Source organism: Oxyura jamaicensis, chromosome 1 (genome assembly GCF_011077185.1).
Source record: "Oxyura jamaicensis isolate SHBP4307 breed ruddy duck chromosome 1, BPBGC_Ojam_1.0, whole genome shotgun sequence".
In the NCBI taxonomy this organism is placed as follows: domain Eukaryota; kingdom Metazoa; phylum Chordata; class Aves; order Anseriformes; family Anatidae; genus Oxyura; species Oxyura jamaicensis.
In genome coordinates, this window is record NC_048893.1 from 191,710,326 (window position 1) to 191,731,588 (window position 21,263).

The 21,263-nt window shown below is 36.2% G+C and overlaps 1 protein-coding gene across 2 annotated transcripts in view; it reads right to left on the reverse strand.

Moving 5' to 3' along the window:
* Positions 1-21,263, reverse strand: part of CNTN5 (contactin 5) — a 691,903-nt gene that overhangs the window by 382,780 nt on the left and 287,860 nt on the right. For both annotated transcript variants that reach the window (XM_035328324.1, XM_035328319.1), the window contains one exon: positions 5,772-5,901. In XM_035328324.1, the coding sequence (XP_035184215.1) occupies positions 5,772-5,829 (58 nt within the window). In that variant the 5' untranslated portion in view covers positions 5,830-5,901. The remainder of the gene's footprint in view (positions 1-5,771; positions 5,902-21,263) is intronic.

Genomic DNA, 21,263 nt, shown 5'->3' on the forward strand with positions numbered 1-21,263 from the left:
GAAGGTCTCTAGTGGGGTCCCTCAACGCTCCATTTTAGGGCCGGTACTTTTCAATATTTTTATAAACGATCTGGATGTAGGAATAGAAGGTATTTTGAGCAAGTTTGCTGATGACACCAAACTTGGAGGAGTTGTGGACTTGAATGAGGGTGGAAAGGCCTTGCAGAGGGATCTGGATAGGTTGGAGAGCTGGGCGATCACCAACCGCATGAAGTTCAATAAGAGCAAGTGCCGGGTCCTGCACCTGGGACAAGGCAACCCTGGCCATACGTACAGACTGGGCGATGAGACACTGGAGTGCAGCCCCGCAGAGAGGGATCTGGGGGTCATGGTTGACAGCAAGTTGAATATGAGCCAGCAGTGTGCCCTGGCAGCCAGGAGGGCCAACCGTGTCCTGGGGTGCATCAAGCACGGCGTCGCTAGTAGGGCAGGTGAAGTGATCGTCCCGCTCTACTCTGCGCTGGTGCAGCCTCACCTCGAGTACTGTGTGCAGTTCTGGGCACCACAGTATAGAAAGGACATGAAACTGTTGGAGAATGTCCAGAGGAGGGCAACGAAGATGGTGAAAGGCCTGGAGGGGATGACATATGAAGAGCGGCTGAGGTCACTGGGCCTGTTCAGCCTGGAGAAGAGGAGGCTGAGGGGGGACCTCATCACAGTCTACAACTTCCTTACGAGGCAGTGTGGAGAGGCGGGTGACCTATTCTTCATAAACACCAGTGACAGAACCCACGGGAATGGGGTGAAGCTGAAGCAGGGGAAGTTTAGACTAGATATCAGGAGGAGATTTTTTACTGAGAGGATGGTTGCGCACTGGAACAGGCTCCCCAGGGAAGTCGTCACTGCACCAAGCCTGTATGAATTTAAGAAACGTTTGGACTGTGCACTAAGTCACATGGTCTAAACTTTTGGGTAGACCTGTGCGGTGCAAGGAGTTGGACTTGATGATCCTTATGGGTCCCTTCCAACTCGGAGTATTCTATGATTCTATGATTATCTAGATATCTATGATTATCAGTCTCCAGGCTTTTGTGCTCAGCTATCAAAGGTGACACAGCTGCATGCTATTTGCTATACTGTCATCAGTTTGGGGCTGGGGAAGGGAGAGGGAGAAAGAAGACTGGTAATTGCATAGGCTTATCAATAATAAACACTGGTCATTCGTCTGTTCATCATTCATTTGGCAGAAAAGCAACCTTTTGTATACTGTCTGTTTTGAGGAAAGAAGGATGTTGTCAAAAAGGGGGAGGAATAAAAATGAGAAATAGCCCTGGCATTCGTTAGTAGTATGCATACTTTATGTGGTTTGGTTAATGAGTTCATGAACCTTAGGCTATGAATTTTAATTGTGGCAGCGGCTGTTGTAATTCTGAAGGTCACATATTGAGCAGGTTTGAGATGGATTTTGGATGCTGGTAAGTGCAGATGACAGAGACAATTCCTGAAAGCCTCCAAGTAGCCAGATGGTGAGAAATGGTTGTAATAAAAGACTGGAAGCACCTCAGATTACTGCCAGCTGTAGGTCAGAAATAGACAGGACACTTCTGTTTGTTCCACATATGCTGTCTTACTTAAGAGCATTTTTGTAAGTGTCCATTCATGTTGTATTCTAGCAAGTAACTGTTCAGAAAAAGTCATGCTGTTTTTAATTTTGAGCACCATACTGAGGGATAGAAAGAAAAAAATTACTAGTCAGGGAGTTTTTGCCTGGTAGCAAGAATGTTTTATGTGGAGAGAAATGAATAGTACATAAGGATGAGATTTAAGGACAAGTGTTAACCCACTTGGCTCTATGCAATGACCACTGAGTCTCAGAGATACTGCTTCTATCTTCCTTGTTCTTGTTACTTTCATTATACCCATAATTTCATTGATGTCATGAGTTATAAAGTCTTACAGAGAAAAAGAGTATCTCTTTGACCTGATTAACATGCAGCAGGTGATAACACAGTAGAAATAGGTAAATGGGCAAGGGAATAAAATGGCATAAGGAATATATGTCAGATTAAAACAGAATCAGAACTATATAAATGCCACTCGATCTATTATGTACTCTTTAGCATATATTTAAAATTTGAAGTATCTTGTCACAGGCAGCAATAATTATTAAAAAGAATGACAGACCTGCTCTCAAGCTGGCCTTTGTCAAGTGTCTTACATCTGCAAATAAAAGCCAATATCTTACTTTTTCTATTAACCATGAGTTGATAATCTGAAGCGATCTTATTCTGTTATAAAAACATTTATCCTCTTCCTGAAACAGAGAGACATACCCTTTTTTCTCATTGCAAATTCAGGGTGGGCTGCATTAAAACAATGCCTTTCAGCAATATTCAGTTCCAAGTTCTCTGAGGAAGAAAACCTTGATGTCAAAATGTCAAGAAAACCTTGACATCTCTAGCCAAAATAAATAAATAAATAATAATAATAATAATAAATTAAATAAATAACATTTACTATACACATAAAAGCAGATTGCAAAATGATTATAAAAAATGAGTCCAGTAAAACACTGAGAACATAATCCCAGTCCTGTTGTACATAGGACAGTGCAGTCTGAATCATAATGTCATGACTACACAGCAGGAACACACAGGCAAACACAGAAGGAAAAACTGTCAAAGCCACACTGTGGCATTCTGTGCCCCTGAAAAGTCAATAGACACCTATTAGCTGATGTTATTCCAGTTTAAATGTCCTGAATATATACATAAAATTTATAATTATATATAGATAATTCAGTAACTCAGCAGTAATAACTTAAGAAAGCTATTACCAACAAGTTAAATTCTGTCTATCTTGTTTTTAAATTTAAGCTGGCCACCTCTGAACTCACTTCAAGTATTACTCTAAGTGAATAAATTACAAAAGGCCCCTCTGAATTTCAGATTAACAGTCTCTCTTTGGTAACCTATTCTGTTACTGCTGGAGGTCTTTCCCTACAGGAAAACCTCATAAGGAGGAAAAAAGAAAATCAAATTTTATCCCAGCTGTCTGTTCAGAAGTGAAGCAGGCCCTAGGCCTAAAATAATATCTTAATTCCGCTTCAGCTCCAATTTGGCTTGAAATGCATTATCTGCCATAAGAAAAGAAGCTACGTATTATCAATTTTGAGAGTTTTGTTGCATGTTAATTACTGATACTTCATAAATGTAAAAATTATCAGAATGTTAGTGTATAACCATGAGCTGTACTGTTATTTACACTAAAATAATGAAATTTGAATGAGACATAATTTGGTCCTCAGTCTGGTAGTCAGAAAATATACTTTTTCTCCACCCACAATTCATTTTGACACAGCTTAAGCACACTTGCAAACAGTCATGCATAAACAAATCCCAAAATACCTGGGTCAGCATTAAAATAAAAATAATATAAAAAAAAATAGATTTGACACAAACCAGAGAAGTCATCTTCCTTTTCTTGGATGATTTCCCTCAACACTGCAAAATCAATACAACAATGTAGTACTCCCTTCCAAACTCTGTCTGCCAATAAGAATGATCCCAAGATATGATGATATAATGGAGTAATACTGATTTTTAACATAGCCCTAAACAACAGGAATTGAATGAATTTTATCTTACTGAAGCAGTATCAATATCTATTGCTCTTTAAGAATAGTGAATTCAGGCATCTAACATACTAGGCTGAATCAACAGTAGGAACTATTTACTGTTGTAAACATGTTCTAGTGAGTGCTGCAGCACAAAAGCAGCTATAAATGCAGAATTATGTAATCAAATGTGAAAAGTACAGAAACAGTAAATTACCAGGTACGTTGACAAGTTAATTAAAATATATTTGAATCCAATTTATTTATCTTTCAGATCTTATAGCATTAAATGTTCTAATGAGTGTTTATTACAAATAAATTTATTTTAAAAATATTGTTGTGTTTGAGAGAAATATATGTGCTACAACATATATTTTACGAACAGTAACATGTAAAAATAGGTACTGTAGTTTAAAATGATTTCTTACAGGAGTCTAAATTTACTCCAGTAATATGGAATAAACCTTTAGGAATCCTAAAGAATCACAAAACAAAATGAAATTTTAAAAAGAATACAATATATAACCGTCAGGTATAACTAGCAAATTAACAGATGAGAGTAATAGTCGTTTAATTTTAAACGTTGTGCTGAATGACTGGAAAGACATTTCAGGACATTAATGTTATTTGAATAAAATACATCTGTAAATGCTAACTTTCAGTTTAAGTTTCAAATTAGTTATACATTTTAATGCTATATTAGAAAAGGTCACTGCTAATGCTGTAAAACCTCTGTAAAATGTTGGTTTAATATATGTACCTAAGCAGTGGTTGATGTAAACAGCTGAAACTTATTCATGTATTTGCAATTTTAGTATGTGGAAGTGCCATCATATGACATGTGTCATATACATTTTGCAAAATGTCATAGTGTTGTGTAGATTTAGATAATTCTGTTTGGAGCAAACTCTACTACTTCTAGATATTCTTTAATTGCACTTGAGTGTAATAAAATTTCAGCTCTGTGAAACAAAATGTATTCTCAGGTACATTAATATAACTCTAATACCTGCTGCCAGATATTGACTTCACTCAAAGTTTTCAAAGTTAAAGACATAACTCACAAGCAGAAATTCTAGATTTGAATTTCTTAAATGTTTCTGATTTTTGCATAAAAACTTTTGGAAATTGTATCAATAAAAATACAATTTTCAACTTAAGAAAATTAAAATTACATTTTAATGTGGTTGGTTGTAACACTCTTCTTACAGAATCACCGGAATTCAAATATTGCTAAACATGCCTGATAATTCAGGACAAATGAGAAGAACACTCTCTGTTCAAAAGTGATAATGAAAAATGGTTTAGATAACACAATATAATGAAGCTACATTAGCAAAACCAGATTAGATTCAACCTTTTTATATATACTTCCAATGGAATTCAAGGAATATCCATAGGCATTTTTGTAAATTTGTGTCTCCAATATGACAGTATTATAACAAACTCAAATATTTCATTTCCTTGACTATTGTCAAACAAGATTTGATCTTGTGTTGACACATAATGGTAAATTTTTGGAGAATTTGAGAAAAGAATAACTTAACTGACAGGTAGAAGAAGTGCCAGCATTATGAAAATCATATGGCAAAAAAAGATCAACTGGAGACAATATGCTATCAAAATGCAAAAATTCCCATATGAGAAGTCTAAATGATTATTGATTAACTAATTTTATTACTAGCAAAGATAAAGCCAACCAGGTTAATTCCATGAGAAAAAAATACTCTTATTACACAGACAAAAAACAGAATGATCAATAAAACATTCACAATATTAACAAAACAACCTAATAGTTAGTTTCTAAAACCTAAACATGGTTAAGAATTTGCAAATCCCAATGTGAAGCTTTCTGCACCTGTTAGTCTAGGAAAACACTGTGCTAATTAATCATTTTTCTTTCTTTTCTTCTTTTTTTTTTTTATATTTTTTTTCAATAATAAAGTTAGCATTTCCTTTTCAAGTAAGATACTTAGCTTTTGTTTATTTTAATGTTATTGAGGTTTACCTATGAGTTAAAGGCAGATGGACAGCATTTTTAAATCTGTTAATATATATATATATTTTACAATTTCACCACTTAGGTGAATAGTTTTAGTAATGATGATATCATGTCTGGCATGCTTTTACATCTTCCTATGTCTGTTTGCAGTTAAAAATCTTCAAATAATAAGCAGATTTTAAGCAGATTTTTATTGGTTTTGTCTTGATTTACCTGAAAGACTCCCAGTGAGTGACAGAAACAGAAACAGTTTCCATGACAACCACATCATTGGTCACAAAGGTCTTCGGTCCCTCTTTGTGCAACTGTTAGCAGTGTTGATGCTTCTTCATTAAAGCTTAGCCTAGTGAGACAAAGGCAAATCTTTGTCAAGAAAATTAAAAATATCTCACAATAATATGGTAGGCAATTCAAAAGACAAAGCTGGTCTTAATGCATTTAAAAGTCTAATCAGAAGAACTTTTTATGTAAAAAGGCAGGTAGTCTGACAGATACTCAGAGAAATCTTGTTCCAGTAGGTACCTGTGTTAATAGCTGAAATTTCTGTGGCACTGCTTTGGATATTATGCATGGTTATCACTCCATAGCTGTATATTGCAGATTCGAATTTCTGAAACACCAAGCTTAGAACACATATCTTTCAAGGCAAACATAATTGAACTATATAGCTTGGCATATGGACTTCTTTTCCTGAAAGCAATATGTTAATATTTGGTATACAGCATTTTAGAGAGCTCAACACTAAAAAAATATTTTTTCTCTAAGAAAATTCATGCATTTTTACCACTTGCAAATTGTGTTGAAATAGGTTACAGTTTCTTCCTGTTTACTCAATATACAAAGAATCTATCAATATATTTGAAACAAACACCTTTTATACAGGACAGACCATTCATACTTATCTCTCTCCACCACTCCTCACATTTTTGTTTCCTATCTGACCCATGCTCAGCACATACACCTTTACATATGGCATCTTTGATCACTGTGTTCTTAGTTATTTGATAATATCAATAACCATAACAGAAACTCCATCCAAAATTGGAGTTTCAGAGAGTTTTGTATGGACATGACTGTATTATTGGTCTTTGACTTGAAAAACATTGTTGCAAACATAAGTTCATTTCCTACACTTAATTAGTTGTATATATTTAGAAAATCTTTGAGATCCTATTCTTGGAGCTCAAGGAACTCTCAGGCCCTGTTGCCTGTGATCTGCTACTGTAAGAGCAATCCTCAAGAGCAGAACAATGCACTAGGTAAAAAAGAAAAGTTTGGCTTTTTTTCCCCTAAGTTTGGCTTTTTTTTCCCCTTTAAACCAATTCTGGGGACAATAAGATGCCTTCAGATTACAATCAGTTTAATTACATGCCACAGCTCCTGTTTTCGGGGACCTATACCATGTGTTAAAATATTCACAGTAAATAAGCAGAGGCAAATCTCAACACATTTGTTGGGGGAAAAAAAAATAAAAATAAATAAATAAAAAAATCATAGTTTAAGAGGTGGTTCCTGCTGTATCATATGAATTCAGCTTCTCTCTGAGCATCTCCAGTTGTAACATACTTTGGCAGTCCTTCCTCTGTATAAGGACAAGTGTGTATGCATACACATATAGAGAAACACAGTGTGAGAACAGGATGACATGTTCTATTTAGGTCCCAGTAGTTATTCCTGCAACAATCTAAACATGTAACCTGTCGGCTTTCATTTATACAGCACAGCAGGTACAGTTTTCAACACAGATAAAAATTCCCAATTAGGATTTTACTTCCTTCCATGTAACTCAGACCAGGCAAACGGGATGTACACATTATTAAGAGTTTCTCTGAAAGGGAATATAACTGTCTGCTAGTCAAGTGACTTTACTCATAGTGCCTGTAGCTCATCTAAACCTCCACTGGAAATCTCCTCAATTAATTATTAATGTCAGCTGCCTTTATTTTTCACTTCAGTGATAATCTATTTTTCAGTCACTCTGTTCCTTTGCTTAGTAAATTACCTCTTTCAGCATTCTTTGCTGGCTAGGCCTTTGGGAAATAAGTATTTTCATTAATATTTAATTTTTTTCCTTATGGTCATATCTGTTAAAGAGGGTAGAGCTCAACTACCCCTCCACCCACCCCCAGCTTTATCACTCTTCTTTCTCTTTTACTTGTCTTCACTTATGTTTACTTATCTTTACTTCAGCTGTTTTTATAGTGGTGCAACACAGAAATTACCTAGTTGACTTGGTGATTTCTTGTTGCATAAACAGGGGAAAATAAAACAAACTTTCCAGCATTAAAGAGTGAGATTGTTATTATCATAAGGTATTACTGTGCCTATTTGATCAGACTTTAAAAAAAAAATATATTAAAGGTTGCAATTGACAGAGCAGAAACAGCATAAGGAATAGTTAGAGGTGAGCAATGGGAACATCGTAATGAAAGATGAATTTATATAAACTTCTCATTGCATTCTTGAAATAATGATTTTAAGTTCCAGGAATATATATATATATATATATATATATATATATATATATATATATATATATGTAATGAAAGTTTCATTAAAGACAACAGAGTTATGACAATTTGCACCAGATAAGGAGCCAAGGAAAACAGCTATAACAACTATAACAACTTTTATGTGACATCTCTTAACTGTGACCTACATAACCTGACCCAATCAATGTAAAACAAATTTCAGTCCTCTTCCACAGGGATATTAATATGTTGAAGCAGAGTGTAATGACAGAGAGATGCTGTGAACTAAGTCATGAATGTCAGACACTGGCAATCCTATTAAGATATTTGTTGTATAAATATGTTGGTTTATCTCAGTAGAATTGTCACCAAAACAAGCAAAGGGAAAATATGCCATTTGGTAGCTTTTAAAAAATCTACCAACTTAGATATCTTGCTTATTATCATAAATAAATATATATCTTTTATAAATATATATCTTTAATATACCTTGGCCCTTCGGGGATACCTGATAAACATTTAACTGGCGGTACAGACAAAAGGAGTGCAGAGCAATATGGTAGGGATATTGTACATTAAAGAGTTGAGGAACGCAGTTCACAGAGTCTGACAAAGACTTTGATACTGCCTATTGGGTCACTGTTCTGCTTGTGGGCTAATCACATATGTGTTTGGCCAAGAAGGCCAACAGCATCATGCCTGGTATCAGGAATAGTGTAGCCAGCAGGACCAAGGAGGTGATCACCCCCTTGTACTCTGCTCTGGTGAGGCCGCACCTCATATACTGTGCTCAGTTTTTGGCCTCTCACTAGAAGAAGGACATGGAGGCCCTGGAGTTTGTCTAGAGAAGGGCTACGAAGCTGGTGAAGGGCCTGGAACACAAGTCCTGGGAGGAGTGGCTGAGGGAACTGAGGTTGTTTAGTCTGGAGAAGAGGAGGCTCAGGGGAGACCTTATTGCTCTCTACAATTATCTGAAAGAAAATGGTGGGGAGCTCGGGCTCAGCCTCTTCTCACAGATAACCAGTGATAGGACTAGAGGGAATGATCTCACATTGTGCCAGAGGAGGTTTAGGTTGGAAATTAGGAGACATTTCTTCTCATAAGGAGTAGCAGGCATTGAAACGGGTTGCCAAGGGAAGTGGTGGAGTCACCATCCCTGGGAATGTTTAAGGAAAGGTTGGACATGGTGCTCAGGGACATGGTTTAGTGATTGACATTGGTGGTAGGCTGATGGTTGGACCAGATTCTTGGAGGTCTTTTCCAACCCTGATAATTCTATGATTCTATGAAATAATATGTTAAGGTGCATGAAAATACTATATATAAGAAATGCTGGCATATATTCTAATCTCTAATGGAGAATTTAGGAAGGGTTATAGTCCAGGTTTCTCTACTGACAACGGCTGTGATCTGATTTTTGGATTACTAGGCTCTGGCTTTTAGATAGTCCTGGGTGACTGAAGGAATAATTCTTTTACTCAAAGGACCAAACAAAAAGACCAAAGCTGCACTAAATTAAAAAGAAAGTGTCATTGCTTTATAAGTAGTTAATGAATAGTCCCTTAAGTCTTAGAAGGAAGTGGTTGTTTTTTAAACTAGCTCATTCTTTAGGTCACTTGAGGACATATGGACAAAAGTTTTGAAATCTCATTAATTTTCTGGATTTATTTTTATTTTTTTTTCCCAGTCCTGGCTATCTCCAGCCCAAGGTGAGAAATCTTTTAAAACAAGCATTTGCTTTTTAACCCTAAAAAGACAGAGCAAAATATACCGTCACTTAGTACTGGAAAATAATACAGCTAAAGATGCCACTAAAAAAGACTTTAAAATATTTCAGCCTATTAATTTCTATAAATATCTAAATATCTTTTACAACATAGTACGATTTGAGCAAGCTCTACAGTCTTTTTTTTTTTTTTTTTTTTTTTTTTTATAGGGAAGGAATGTGTAGCATTTATTGAGCTTTCTTCTTGTCCTGTTCTTCATGTCCTGGTTTCTTCATGAAATATGCAGATATTTGAATTTTCCCTGGTGGCAAGTTGTAAAAATCAGCAATCTAAAATAAAGTTGATGTATATCATGTGCAGCAAGTAATTTGTTTAACAAATTTAAGTTCTTGTTATGCACAAAGAATTAGCAGATGTGATTTTTAATTTCCACGATACTATCCATAGTATCATGAGTATTAATGCAATGGTGTCAACACTAATGTGCAAGAAGCCTGAACTAGATTTAGTAAAATCATAGTCTTTTACTACTAATAACACCTACTATCATTAATATTTGTTTTCTGGCACTTAGAGTAAATGTATATAGAACTATGATGATTTGTCCCTTTTTAAATTAAAATAGTTAAGAAGTGAAGCTTTTAGCATAGATACCGTGACATTGGTATTAAAGTCCTTTCTTCCATTATCACTGTCTCATTTTCCTTTTCCATCTTATGCATATTTATCAGTTTATCTGTACCAACATGAAAGAGATAATTACTTGAATCCACACCCTCTCACAAAGGAAGTCTTTCTCTACAGTGACTACACTGCTCAGAGGAAAAGATATGGCACTGAAAAAAAAAAAAAAAAAAAAAAAAAAGTTTTTTTTTAATGTTTTCTATGTAATAATTATTGTTTCTGTACTAATATACATTAGAGGAAAACTCTATTAGAGGAAAACACCGACACTTCAAGTTAACTTTCCCTTTCCTTTATATATATGTATATATATATACATAAAAGAAACATATTCACAGATAATGAAGAAATATCCAGTGATTCTTAAGTTTTACATGAACTTAGAAGAGAAGAAACTGGACAGAATAAGAAATTAAGCTATTGCCACCCACGTTTGAACAGGATAGAAAAAATAACATATCCTGGAAAAGATTCTTAGATGATTTAAGTTGTATTTTAGGCAATATTTTTCTACACATTTGGAGGATTCCCTAAAATACAACTAGACTGCTAATATGATTCCTCAAGGTGGGAAAACTTGCAATCAATGTTAAGTATCACTGACAAGGCATTCTATAAAAGGCTCATTATACTCTTGGAAAAGTGAGATCTAACTGAAGATCTACCTTTCAAATCACTGAAATAAAGCCTTGTAATCAACACTGAAGCCTCTGTCTGCCTGAACAACCTTTACTTCAATAAGGACTTGGAAGACCTGAATTGAATTGAATTGGCACAGTCAGGAGTTCAGCCAGTCTTTCTTGCTCCCATGCATGTCAGGCCTGGTATCACACAGTCCATGGAGAATTGAAGGCTTTAGAAAAGCAAAGGCTTAGATGTTACAAAGTTCATCATGAACAGTGGAGATAGTTTTGCTGGAAATTTTTACCAAAATAAATAAATAAATAAATAATAAAAAATTGCCTGCTAAGAGTTCCCTGGTGGTATATTTACATATAAAGTTAACTACTAGATCACAATTATGACAGACATTGGTTACACAGAATATAAATAACCTCTATTGAGTTCATGTTCCCACTTGCTTTCAATAAAAAAATAATTTGTTCAGTCCAGAGATTTTTGACAATGCTTTTTATAAATTTGTTTAAATGTAATAAAATTATATTAAGTTAATATTTGATAAAAGTCATACCATAAACACATTTACAATGAAATGTCAGTGGATTTTTGTATAGGACAAATGGAAGTGGAATGATGTTAAGCCAATGTAAACAGCAAGGCGTCTTTCAGGATTGATTATAACCACTAGGGAAGATCATTTATTTTCAAGGTTTAATCGTAGTTTAACCCACTGTAAAGGAAATTTAATAAAGCACAAGTTTTCATAGCTTCATAAAACAATTTATGTGTTCTTTTATGAACACTTAATTTACTGCTAACAATATTAAAAGTTTATTCTGAAGCAGAACCTTTTCTTTTCAGGTTCCTCCTGGCAAGCAACTAGGACTTTCACTATCTAAATTAATATTTTATAGGGCTTTTACTCATGATGTTAATAGCTTTCAAAGAAACCAATCCAATTATAAGAATAAACATAGAATGCTACTGTGAAAAAGAAGAAAATTGTTTAGTTTTGAAATGTGGATCAATCACAACTTCTGTAGTAGTTAATGAACATCTGGACTACTGTGCTGAAAACAACAACAACAACAACAACAACAAACAATATTTGATTGCAAGTGCTGAATAAAAATCTCAAAATGTCTCTTAGTCCAAGAAGTTGTGAATTATTCAGATGAAGGAAATCTGTTTTAAAAACTTGGCACAGTACCCACAAAATAAGAAAATAATATTGCATTAAACTTTGATTACTTTCTAGTATTTGAATATATTTGCACACACATATTTTAAAATTAGTTTTTTGAATATGAAATACAGAGTGTCTCCCTCTCCAACACATATATATCAAACTGTTGAAGAAAGGAAATGTTAACATTTATGCTAAATGACTGCATTTTTATTGTGTTTAATATTATATTATATTATTTATTTATTTATTTATTAAATAAATCATTAATAAGCATGGTGGAGATGAACAAAAACATTGACCAGGAAAACTTGTTTAATGTTGAATTATTTCAGGGATCATCCAATGTTAGCTGTCAGAGGAACTAGATCTTCTTTGGGATTCTTATTGTAAATTAGACATAAAATGTCATCAGTGTGCTCAGGGGGAAAATTATGATTGCAGAAATAGTTCACAGCTTCTCTAAGCTAACACTAGTGAGGCACTGCTATTTGATTGCATTCACCTGAATATATCATGAAAAGATTTGGGTACAAGTGGAATGGCTCAGGATAAACCTTTACGTACTGGATGGGTACAACCTTGCAGCACTGTGCTGCTCACAGTATGTCATGTACATATTCTAGGGTGAATAAATACCTCTTGAATGAGTCCTTCTGAGGAGAACAGCAGTGGAATTAATTATTTGGGATTTTTCAACCCATTTCTCAAACAGAATGACATTTTCTACATTTCAGCTCACATGTCAGAGAACAAGCAGCAGCTGCAAATAGACCAATATAAAAAGCCTTGATGCTGCTTTTGCTTGAGTATGCGAATGAGCACTGCAACACAAATTGACTTAGAGTGATTTTTTAGTTTATCAGAAGCTGTAGTAGGACTAATATAGAGTAACATTGTAACACAGTAAACCACTGTTAAGTTCTCTGGTTATCTGTAGAAATTTTATTAATGTTTTTTTTTTTTTCTTAAAGTCCCATGAGAATTTATGACACTCTCATTAATATTTGTTTTTAGCTGCACCAGTATTAATAACATCTAAGTACTAGGAACATAAGGGTAAAGATGAAAACTATAAGTAACTCAACACTTCAGAATTTAGTTATACCAGCTCTCTTCTTAGTCTGTAAAGGGAAGTAGGTAAGCTAAAGGAAAATGCATTCACACCCATTTTCAGAAGCTATTTTGGAGTGCAATGAACAACTTCATTTTGTGCTAACTGTGATTTTAACATGACTGAAGCGGAAGTGTAGTCAGCTACTTTAAATTCTTCAGTTAACTTTCGTACAGCTAAAACTGATTGATGTCAGTCTTCTCTCGTTTGTTCAAGCCAGGATGAAAGTTTCCACAAAACCTAAGAAATTGAACTAGTCATTTCACTTCTATCCATGTGGTCTTGCAATGAATTAACCTTCCTTTATGATGGATATACTTCAGTATTTTGTTTTAATTATTCAGGAAATATATTTAAATGATTTTAAATGATTTTCCCACATATGAACTCAGAGGAGTTTGAGGATGAACAGATATAAAATTGTGTCCATGACCTGATTTCACCCTGTTTTATTTGTGATGGACTTCATTTCTTTACTACATAAAACTTCAGGGAAAAACAAAACAAACAAACAAACAAACAAACAAACAAAAAATAAAAAATAATCTTATGCCCTTTTCAGACCTACTTGTTTACTTTTCAGTTTCATTGGCACATAACATGTGCCAGAGTAATCACATCTGGAAATTGTCTTTTCTCTGCCAAGAGGGGGGATTAGTGACAAGGATAGGACCAGCATGACACTGCTGTTGTTTTGTTTCTCAGCTGTACTCGGCAGATTTACCTCTACTGCATAAGAGGAGTAGCTCATCTTGGCCTCCGTTCTGCAGCAGCCAACTAGTGCCAAGAGTGAAGATGACTGCAGTTAAATAAATATCCTTGACTGCCACTTGCATCTGGAATTATATCAACCTGTATAAATAAGCACAGCTTAAACCTTCTACTTAAAATGACTACCAGATTAATGATATTCTGCATTTTAATAACGCAAAACAACATCACCATTCAGCAAGGATATAAAAAAACTGCAAGGATATAAAAAAACTGCAGATTTTTGCATGTATAATATGCCCTGTAGTAGTGGTCAAAATACCTCTGTGGGCCTGTAAATCCAGTTCATTATTATCCTTACTTTCACAGAAATTATCTCTGGCATAACAGGGTGTATTGTGTACCAGGGTGTTCAATACTGTGTGTGAAAATGATTAATACATTTTCTGTGCCTAAGGTGTGAAATCCTATTCACTTTATCAATCAGGTACCCACAGGGCAGACTCCCAAATGTGTGTAAAGGAAAAAGTGAGATCCTTTAATACCCTACCTACCTTCTGTCTATGGGCCTAACATGATACTGCCAGCCTGTCAGGACACTGATACAAAAAGATGTAGGTTACATACAGTATCTGTAGGTTACATACAGAAGTCTGTATCATGCATAGAGGGGATGGGAGATGCAGAGGTTGGACTTGGTGATCTTGGAGGTCTCTTCCAACCTAGACGATTCTGATTCTGTGATTTTGACATATGAAGTCAAAATGTATTGAAATATTTTTACTTTATTTCAACAAAAGACATATAATTAAAGAAATAACTTAAAAATAGACAAAATTATACATCTAAGGAAAATATTATACTGCTTTAAAAACGTGGGGACTTTGTCATATTTTGTCATTTTTTTTTTTTTTAAAAAAAAAAAGAAAGCAAGTGTTCTAGAAGTTGAGGTGATCTGTAGATACAGATCCCTTTGGCAAGTGTACATCTCCATTTTACAAGAATTTTGCATAAGGTTTTTATATATATATATATATATATACATACGCATATTTTGTTACTGCATATGTATTCAGATGAGATGATCCTCTGCAAAAATGAAACAGGTCAAAAGGTAAGATAAGACAAAGTTTCAAGATAAGACGAAAGTTTCCTAAGCTTAAAAGATACAAATCATTTTAGACACTTTTGAAACAAATCTTAACAGAGTGTATTTTCAGTCTCAAACTATTCCAGTGAATAACAAAAAATAATAAAATATTATTTTTTTTATTTAGATGGTTGGACTAGATGATCCCATTATTTTTAATAGTTGTTTCTAGGATTAGAAATGCAAACATAGTTAGTGCAATAAGATCTCAGAAATAAACCATTTATTTAATTGAGAGTAAAAATAAATAATTTTTGAAACAGCTGTTAGAGCTATGGATATATATATTATTTATATTCCATATAAAGATCTGAAATTTGAAAATGAATCTTTGAAAATAAAATTAGTTTGCAAATGAGACTTGAAACACTTAGCTGTTGTTCTAAAACAGTTATGGTGGTTTAAATGTTAATAATTTTTTTCTTAGCTATTTTCCACTTGAAACACTGCAGTATATATTTAAACTTCCATACTGAAGAATATTAATGATGCAACAAATTGACTGGTGCTACAGCAATGTATCTTTCTCTCTCTCTCTCTCTCTCTCTCTTTTTTTTTTTTTTTTTTTTTTTTTAATGAGCATATTTAATTGCATGGTTCTTAAATTTCTAATTACAACCAGCACTAAAAGCATCTAGATATTTAAGGATACATTTTTATATTTAAACATACCTCGTTATTATTACTTATCTGGCAGATAGTTCACTAAGATATAATGGTAGGATATTAAAGTGGATTAGAAATCTCATTACTAAAACACAAGCTTGTCTGAATAAAGAGGGAAAAAAATTAAAGTACTCTAAATGGAATAAGCACCTCTTCATTTTCTTTCACAATTCTTATTTTATTATGAGCTAAATGTCAGAGACATAAAGACATAACTGGTGGCATGATCCCATCAAGGAGGTTTGTAACTGTTATCATACTGTATTTAACATTATTTTCCCAAAGATTTTAAATAAAGCCAGTGAACTTTACTAAGGGCTCAAATTTCAACCAAATGTGTTTTAAGTCTATCTGGAGATGGATTGTTTATTTTTCAAAAGTAAGATATGACTGCAGTCAAATTATATCTCTTCCTGTATTTTAACTCAGTATTAGGGCAGACACCAATTATGAAACTATGCTGTCAGGTTACCACTCTAAGGGCAGTAACACACTTCATGTTTTCAGTGACAAATTGAATTTGACATTTAATTTGAAGCCCGGGATACCATAATGTAAAACCTCCTGCAGTATTAGTGATAAAGTAGGAAGGCTGACATTCTGGTTGCCTCTTTCAAATAGTCCATTCCTTATTACCACTGCCTTCATTATTTTCTATCTGGATTTTTTACCTGAACATTAAAGGAAAATTAAAGTGTTTAGAATGACAGTTGATCACAACTAGAGTATTGTAGGTTCCTTTATCTGTGCAAATAAATAATCTACTATAATTTTCATCCATAATGTGTTATCTAGGTATCCTGTCATTTCTGAGTTTAGATTATATATAATTTATCTAGATATAGATATAGATATAACTTCTAGCAGCAGCCTAAAGTTGAAAGACCTCATTATGATACAGTAAAACACAATTAAAATAGTAATACAGTAAAACACAATTAAAAATATTTTTATAAGTACATAAACAAGAAAATGAGGACTAAGGAGAATCTCCATCCTTGACTGTAGGGAGAAACATAGTGACAAAAGATGAGGAAAGGGCTGAAGTACTTAGTGCTTTTTTGCTTCAGTTTTTATTAGTAAGACTAATTCTTCTCAAAGTACCCAGCCACACAAGCGTACAGAAGGAGCTTGTGGAAGTGCTTGCCAACCAATTTCCAATAATTTGCCAGCATTCTTGGTTAACTGTGATGTCCCAGCTGACTGGAGGTTCATGAATGTGATGTCCAACTACAAGAAGAACAGTAAGGAGGATATAGGGAATTCCAGGCCTGTCAGTCTGCCTTGGGTGCCAGGAAAGGTCACGGAGTATATAATTTTGACTGCATGACATGTACAGAACAACCGGGTGATCAGATCCATTCAGCATGGGTTTATGAAAGGCAGGTCCTGCTTGACTAACCTGATGTCCTCCTGTTTAGCAAACAAGGGAAAGGCTGTGGATGTTGTTCACCTGAACTGTAGAAAAGCATTTGAAGCTGTTTCCCACAGCATTTTCCTGGCTACTCATGGCTTGGATGGATGTACTAGTCACTAGATAAAAATCTGTCTGGATGGCAGGGACGTAAAAGCTGTGAACGGAGATAAATTCTGTTAGCAGCTGGTCTGCAGTGGTGTTCTCCAGGACTCAGTATTGGGGAGAGTTTTATTTAAAAAATAAAAAAATGGGTCTGGCTGGAATATTAACTTTCCCTGCAGCAGCCCATACAGGGCTGCACTCTGCACTTGTAGCTAGGACAGCAGTGGAATCACACCAGTGTTTTGTCTGCTGCTGAGAAGCGCTGGCACAGCATCAGGACTTTCTCTAACCCTCCTAGGGGGTGGGCAAAAAAGTGAGAAAGAAACATCATCAGGGCAGCTGACCTAAACCAACCAGAGGGATATTCATACCATATGATGTCACACTCAGCAATAAAAGGTGGAAAAAGGAAGAAGAGGGGAGGGGTGGGCTCTCGTTGCGAAAATGTTCGTTCCTCCTGAACACCAGCTATGTGCGTTGAGGCCCTGCTTCACGGACGTGGTCAAGCATCGCTCATTTGTGGGAAGTAGAGAGTAATTTCTTTCCTCTGCACTTCCACAGAGCCTTTACTTGTTTTGTTTAGTTATTCCCTTTCCCCCTCCCTCTTCCCCTTTCCCTTTTTTCCCTTTAGTTGAATTGTTTAATTAATAATAATATTTCTTTAATAATATTTTTCCTCTTTAATTAAATTATCCTTATCTCAACCCATGAGCTGTTCTTTCCTTTACTTCTTCCCCTCCTCATCTGAGGAGGGGGAGTGAGAAAACAGTTGTGGTATTCGGCCACCTAGCACGGTAAAACCACCACATATTTTTATCAGCAATCTGTATGAGGGATTGAGTGCATCCTAACTAAATTTGCGGGCAACACCAAATTGGGTGACAGTGTTGATCTGTTTGAAGGGAGGAAATATAATCAAATTCACACAATCAAGTATATATAATCAAGTATACACAAACATAATCAAGACCAAGTATTTCACAGAATCACAGAATAGTCTAGGTTGGAAGAGACCTCCAAGATCACCGAGTCCAACCTCTGACCTAACGCTAACAAATCTTCCACTAAACCATATCCCTAAGCTCTACATCTAAACGTCTTTTAAAGACCTCCAGGGATGGTGACTCAACCACTTCCCTGGGCAGCCCATTCCAGTGACTAATAACCCGTTCAGTAAAGAAGTTCTTCCTAATAACCAACTGAAACCTCCCCTGGCACAACTTTAGCCCATTCCCCCTTGTCCTGTCACCAGGCACGTGGGAGAATAGACCAACCCCCACCTCACTACAGCCTCCTTTCAGGTACCTGTAGAGTGCAATAAGGTCACCCCTGAGCCTCCTCTTCTCCAGGCTAAACAGTTCCAGCTCCCTCAGCTGCTCCTCGTAAGACTTGTTCTCCAGACCCTTCACCAGCTTTGTAGCCCTTCTCTGGACTCGCTCAAGCACCTCCATGTCCCTCTTGTAGTGAGCGGCCCAAAACTGAACGCAGTACTCGAGGTGCGGCCTCACCAGAGCTGAGTACAGGGGGACAATCACTTCCCTGGACCTGCTGGCCACACTTTTTCTTAAGCAAGCCAGGATGCTGTTGGCCTTCTTGGCCGCCTGAGCACATTGCTGGCTCATATTCAGCCGACTGTCAATCAAAACTCCCAGGTCCTTCTCTGACAGGCAGATTTCTAACCACTCATCTCCCAGCCTGTAGTGTTGCTTGGTGTCGTTGTGCCCCAGGTGCAGGACCCGGCACTTGGCCTTGTTGAACACTTCATACCGTTGGCCTCGGCCCATCGGTCCAGCCTATCCAGACCTCCTGCAGAGCCTTCCTACCCTCGAGCAGATCGACACATGCACCTAACTTGGTGTTGTCTGCAAACTTACTGAGGGTGCACTCAATCCCCAAGAAGCTGACCCCCAGATCCCCACACCTTCCTTTCAGGTAGTTTCAGAGAGCAAGAAGGTCTCCCCTGAGCCTCCACTTCTTGCTAAGGGTGCACTCGACCCCCTCGTCCAGATTATCGATGAAGATGTTAAAGAGGACTGGTCCCAGTACCGAGCCCTGGGGGACTCCACTAGTGATCGGCCTCCAACTGGATTTGACTCCATTCACCACAACTCTCTGGGCCCAGCCATCCAGTCAGCTCTTAACCCAACAAAGTGTACGCCAGTCCAAGCCATGAGCAGCCAGTTTCCTGAGGAGAATGCTGTGGGCAATGGTGTCAAATGCCTTACTGAAGTCAAGGTGGACCACGTCCACAGCCTTTCCCTCATCCACTAAGCGTGTCACCTTGTCATAGAAGGAGATCAGGTTCATCAAGCAGGACCTGCCCTTCATAAACCCACGCTGACCGGGCCTGATCGCCTGCTTACCCTGCAACTGCTGCATGATGACACCCAAGATAATCTGCTCCATGAGCTTCCCTGGCACTGATGTTAAACTACCAGGCCTATAGTTCCCCGGGTCTAGCCTCCGGCCCTTCTTGTAGATGGGCGTCACCAGCCCACACAACACATTCATACCTAATTTGGTGTAAAGACAATTCTGCATAAACTGACACTGTTTGACCTGCAGGAGAACTTGCAAAGACCAAGTTATTTAACATTTTCTTTCCACCAGTTCTGCACCCTGTGTCAACGGGCAGTAATGCTTTTAGTATTATTTTTGTATTGTTGACATCCTAAAATGAAGTTTACTGTCATGAAAACAACTTCATTATTCCCTACAGAGTACCCACATTTCCCTAATTATACCAGGAAGTTGTCACACTTCTGTCAGGAGAACTAGATTTTTTTGTTCTTAGGTTGGTTTTGTTTCTGAGAAATTATTCTGAAAGAGTTTTTATGGGGAGAGGGTAGTCATGAAGAAATGCAACGTCATTGATTGCACTAATAGCATTTACTTCCATTGATCTTGTGCAATTCTTTTTATGTCTATCAGAACTTGTCTTGCAAAATTAGTTATCTTTTCTTTATATGGTTATAAGTTTTTTCCAATGACAGAGAGCAATTTATTTATTTATTTATTTATCTTATTAATTTCCCTTGCCTTTCAGGAAAGCAGAGGGACAGAATTTAGAAACAAGAACACCAAATATACATGGCTTAAAGTTTTCAGTATTTTCTTTGCTGTACAAGAAACTCCACTTTGGCAAATTCATGCTGTCCATAAAATACAAACTAGGAACAGCAATTCAGCAAAATGCAAGGAAATATGATGAAGGAACTATGTACTTTTTGTCGATATCGTGCTGAAATTCTATTGCATCAGGCAAAAATCAGCCAGTTAAATACAAGCCTGGGGCTATTCAATATTCTGGTACATGCTGGACAAGTGCTGGTAAATCCTACTAATTACTCAGTGTAGGCTTTATCAGGATATAGTTTCCAGTCACTTGTTTGACAGGAAGTGAAATGTCCAGTTCATCACTGCCCCTACTTAACATGATTTTCTGCATTTCTAGAAGATTTGTGGCATGATGCCTGCTTTCATTAAAAGTTTAGCTATCCTCTTGCCAGAAATGGAAACCCATCATGTCCCAGTCAGTAGCTACAAGAAACCGAGGTGGAACTGATGCAGGACAGTGAATGTGTTTCTCTTCCTTCTCTGACAATTATTTGGAATCATAAGTGTTTTACAATTCAATTTCTAACCTCTGCTGCCAAACCAGAATAGCAGGATGGCTAATAGCCAGAGTGACACTTACATCTGAGAATGAATACTGTCTCAGGGTACCTTGTCACCTTTCTACCCTTTGCTAGAGGTTTCCTGCAAAGCAGCAGAGGGAGAGAATATGCAAGAGGACACAGGGTTTCAGGGTTACGTAAAATAAAATATGGTGCTATACTTTCTATTTTTCTCATCT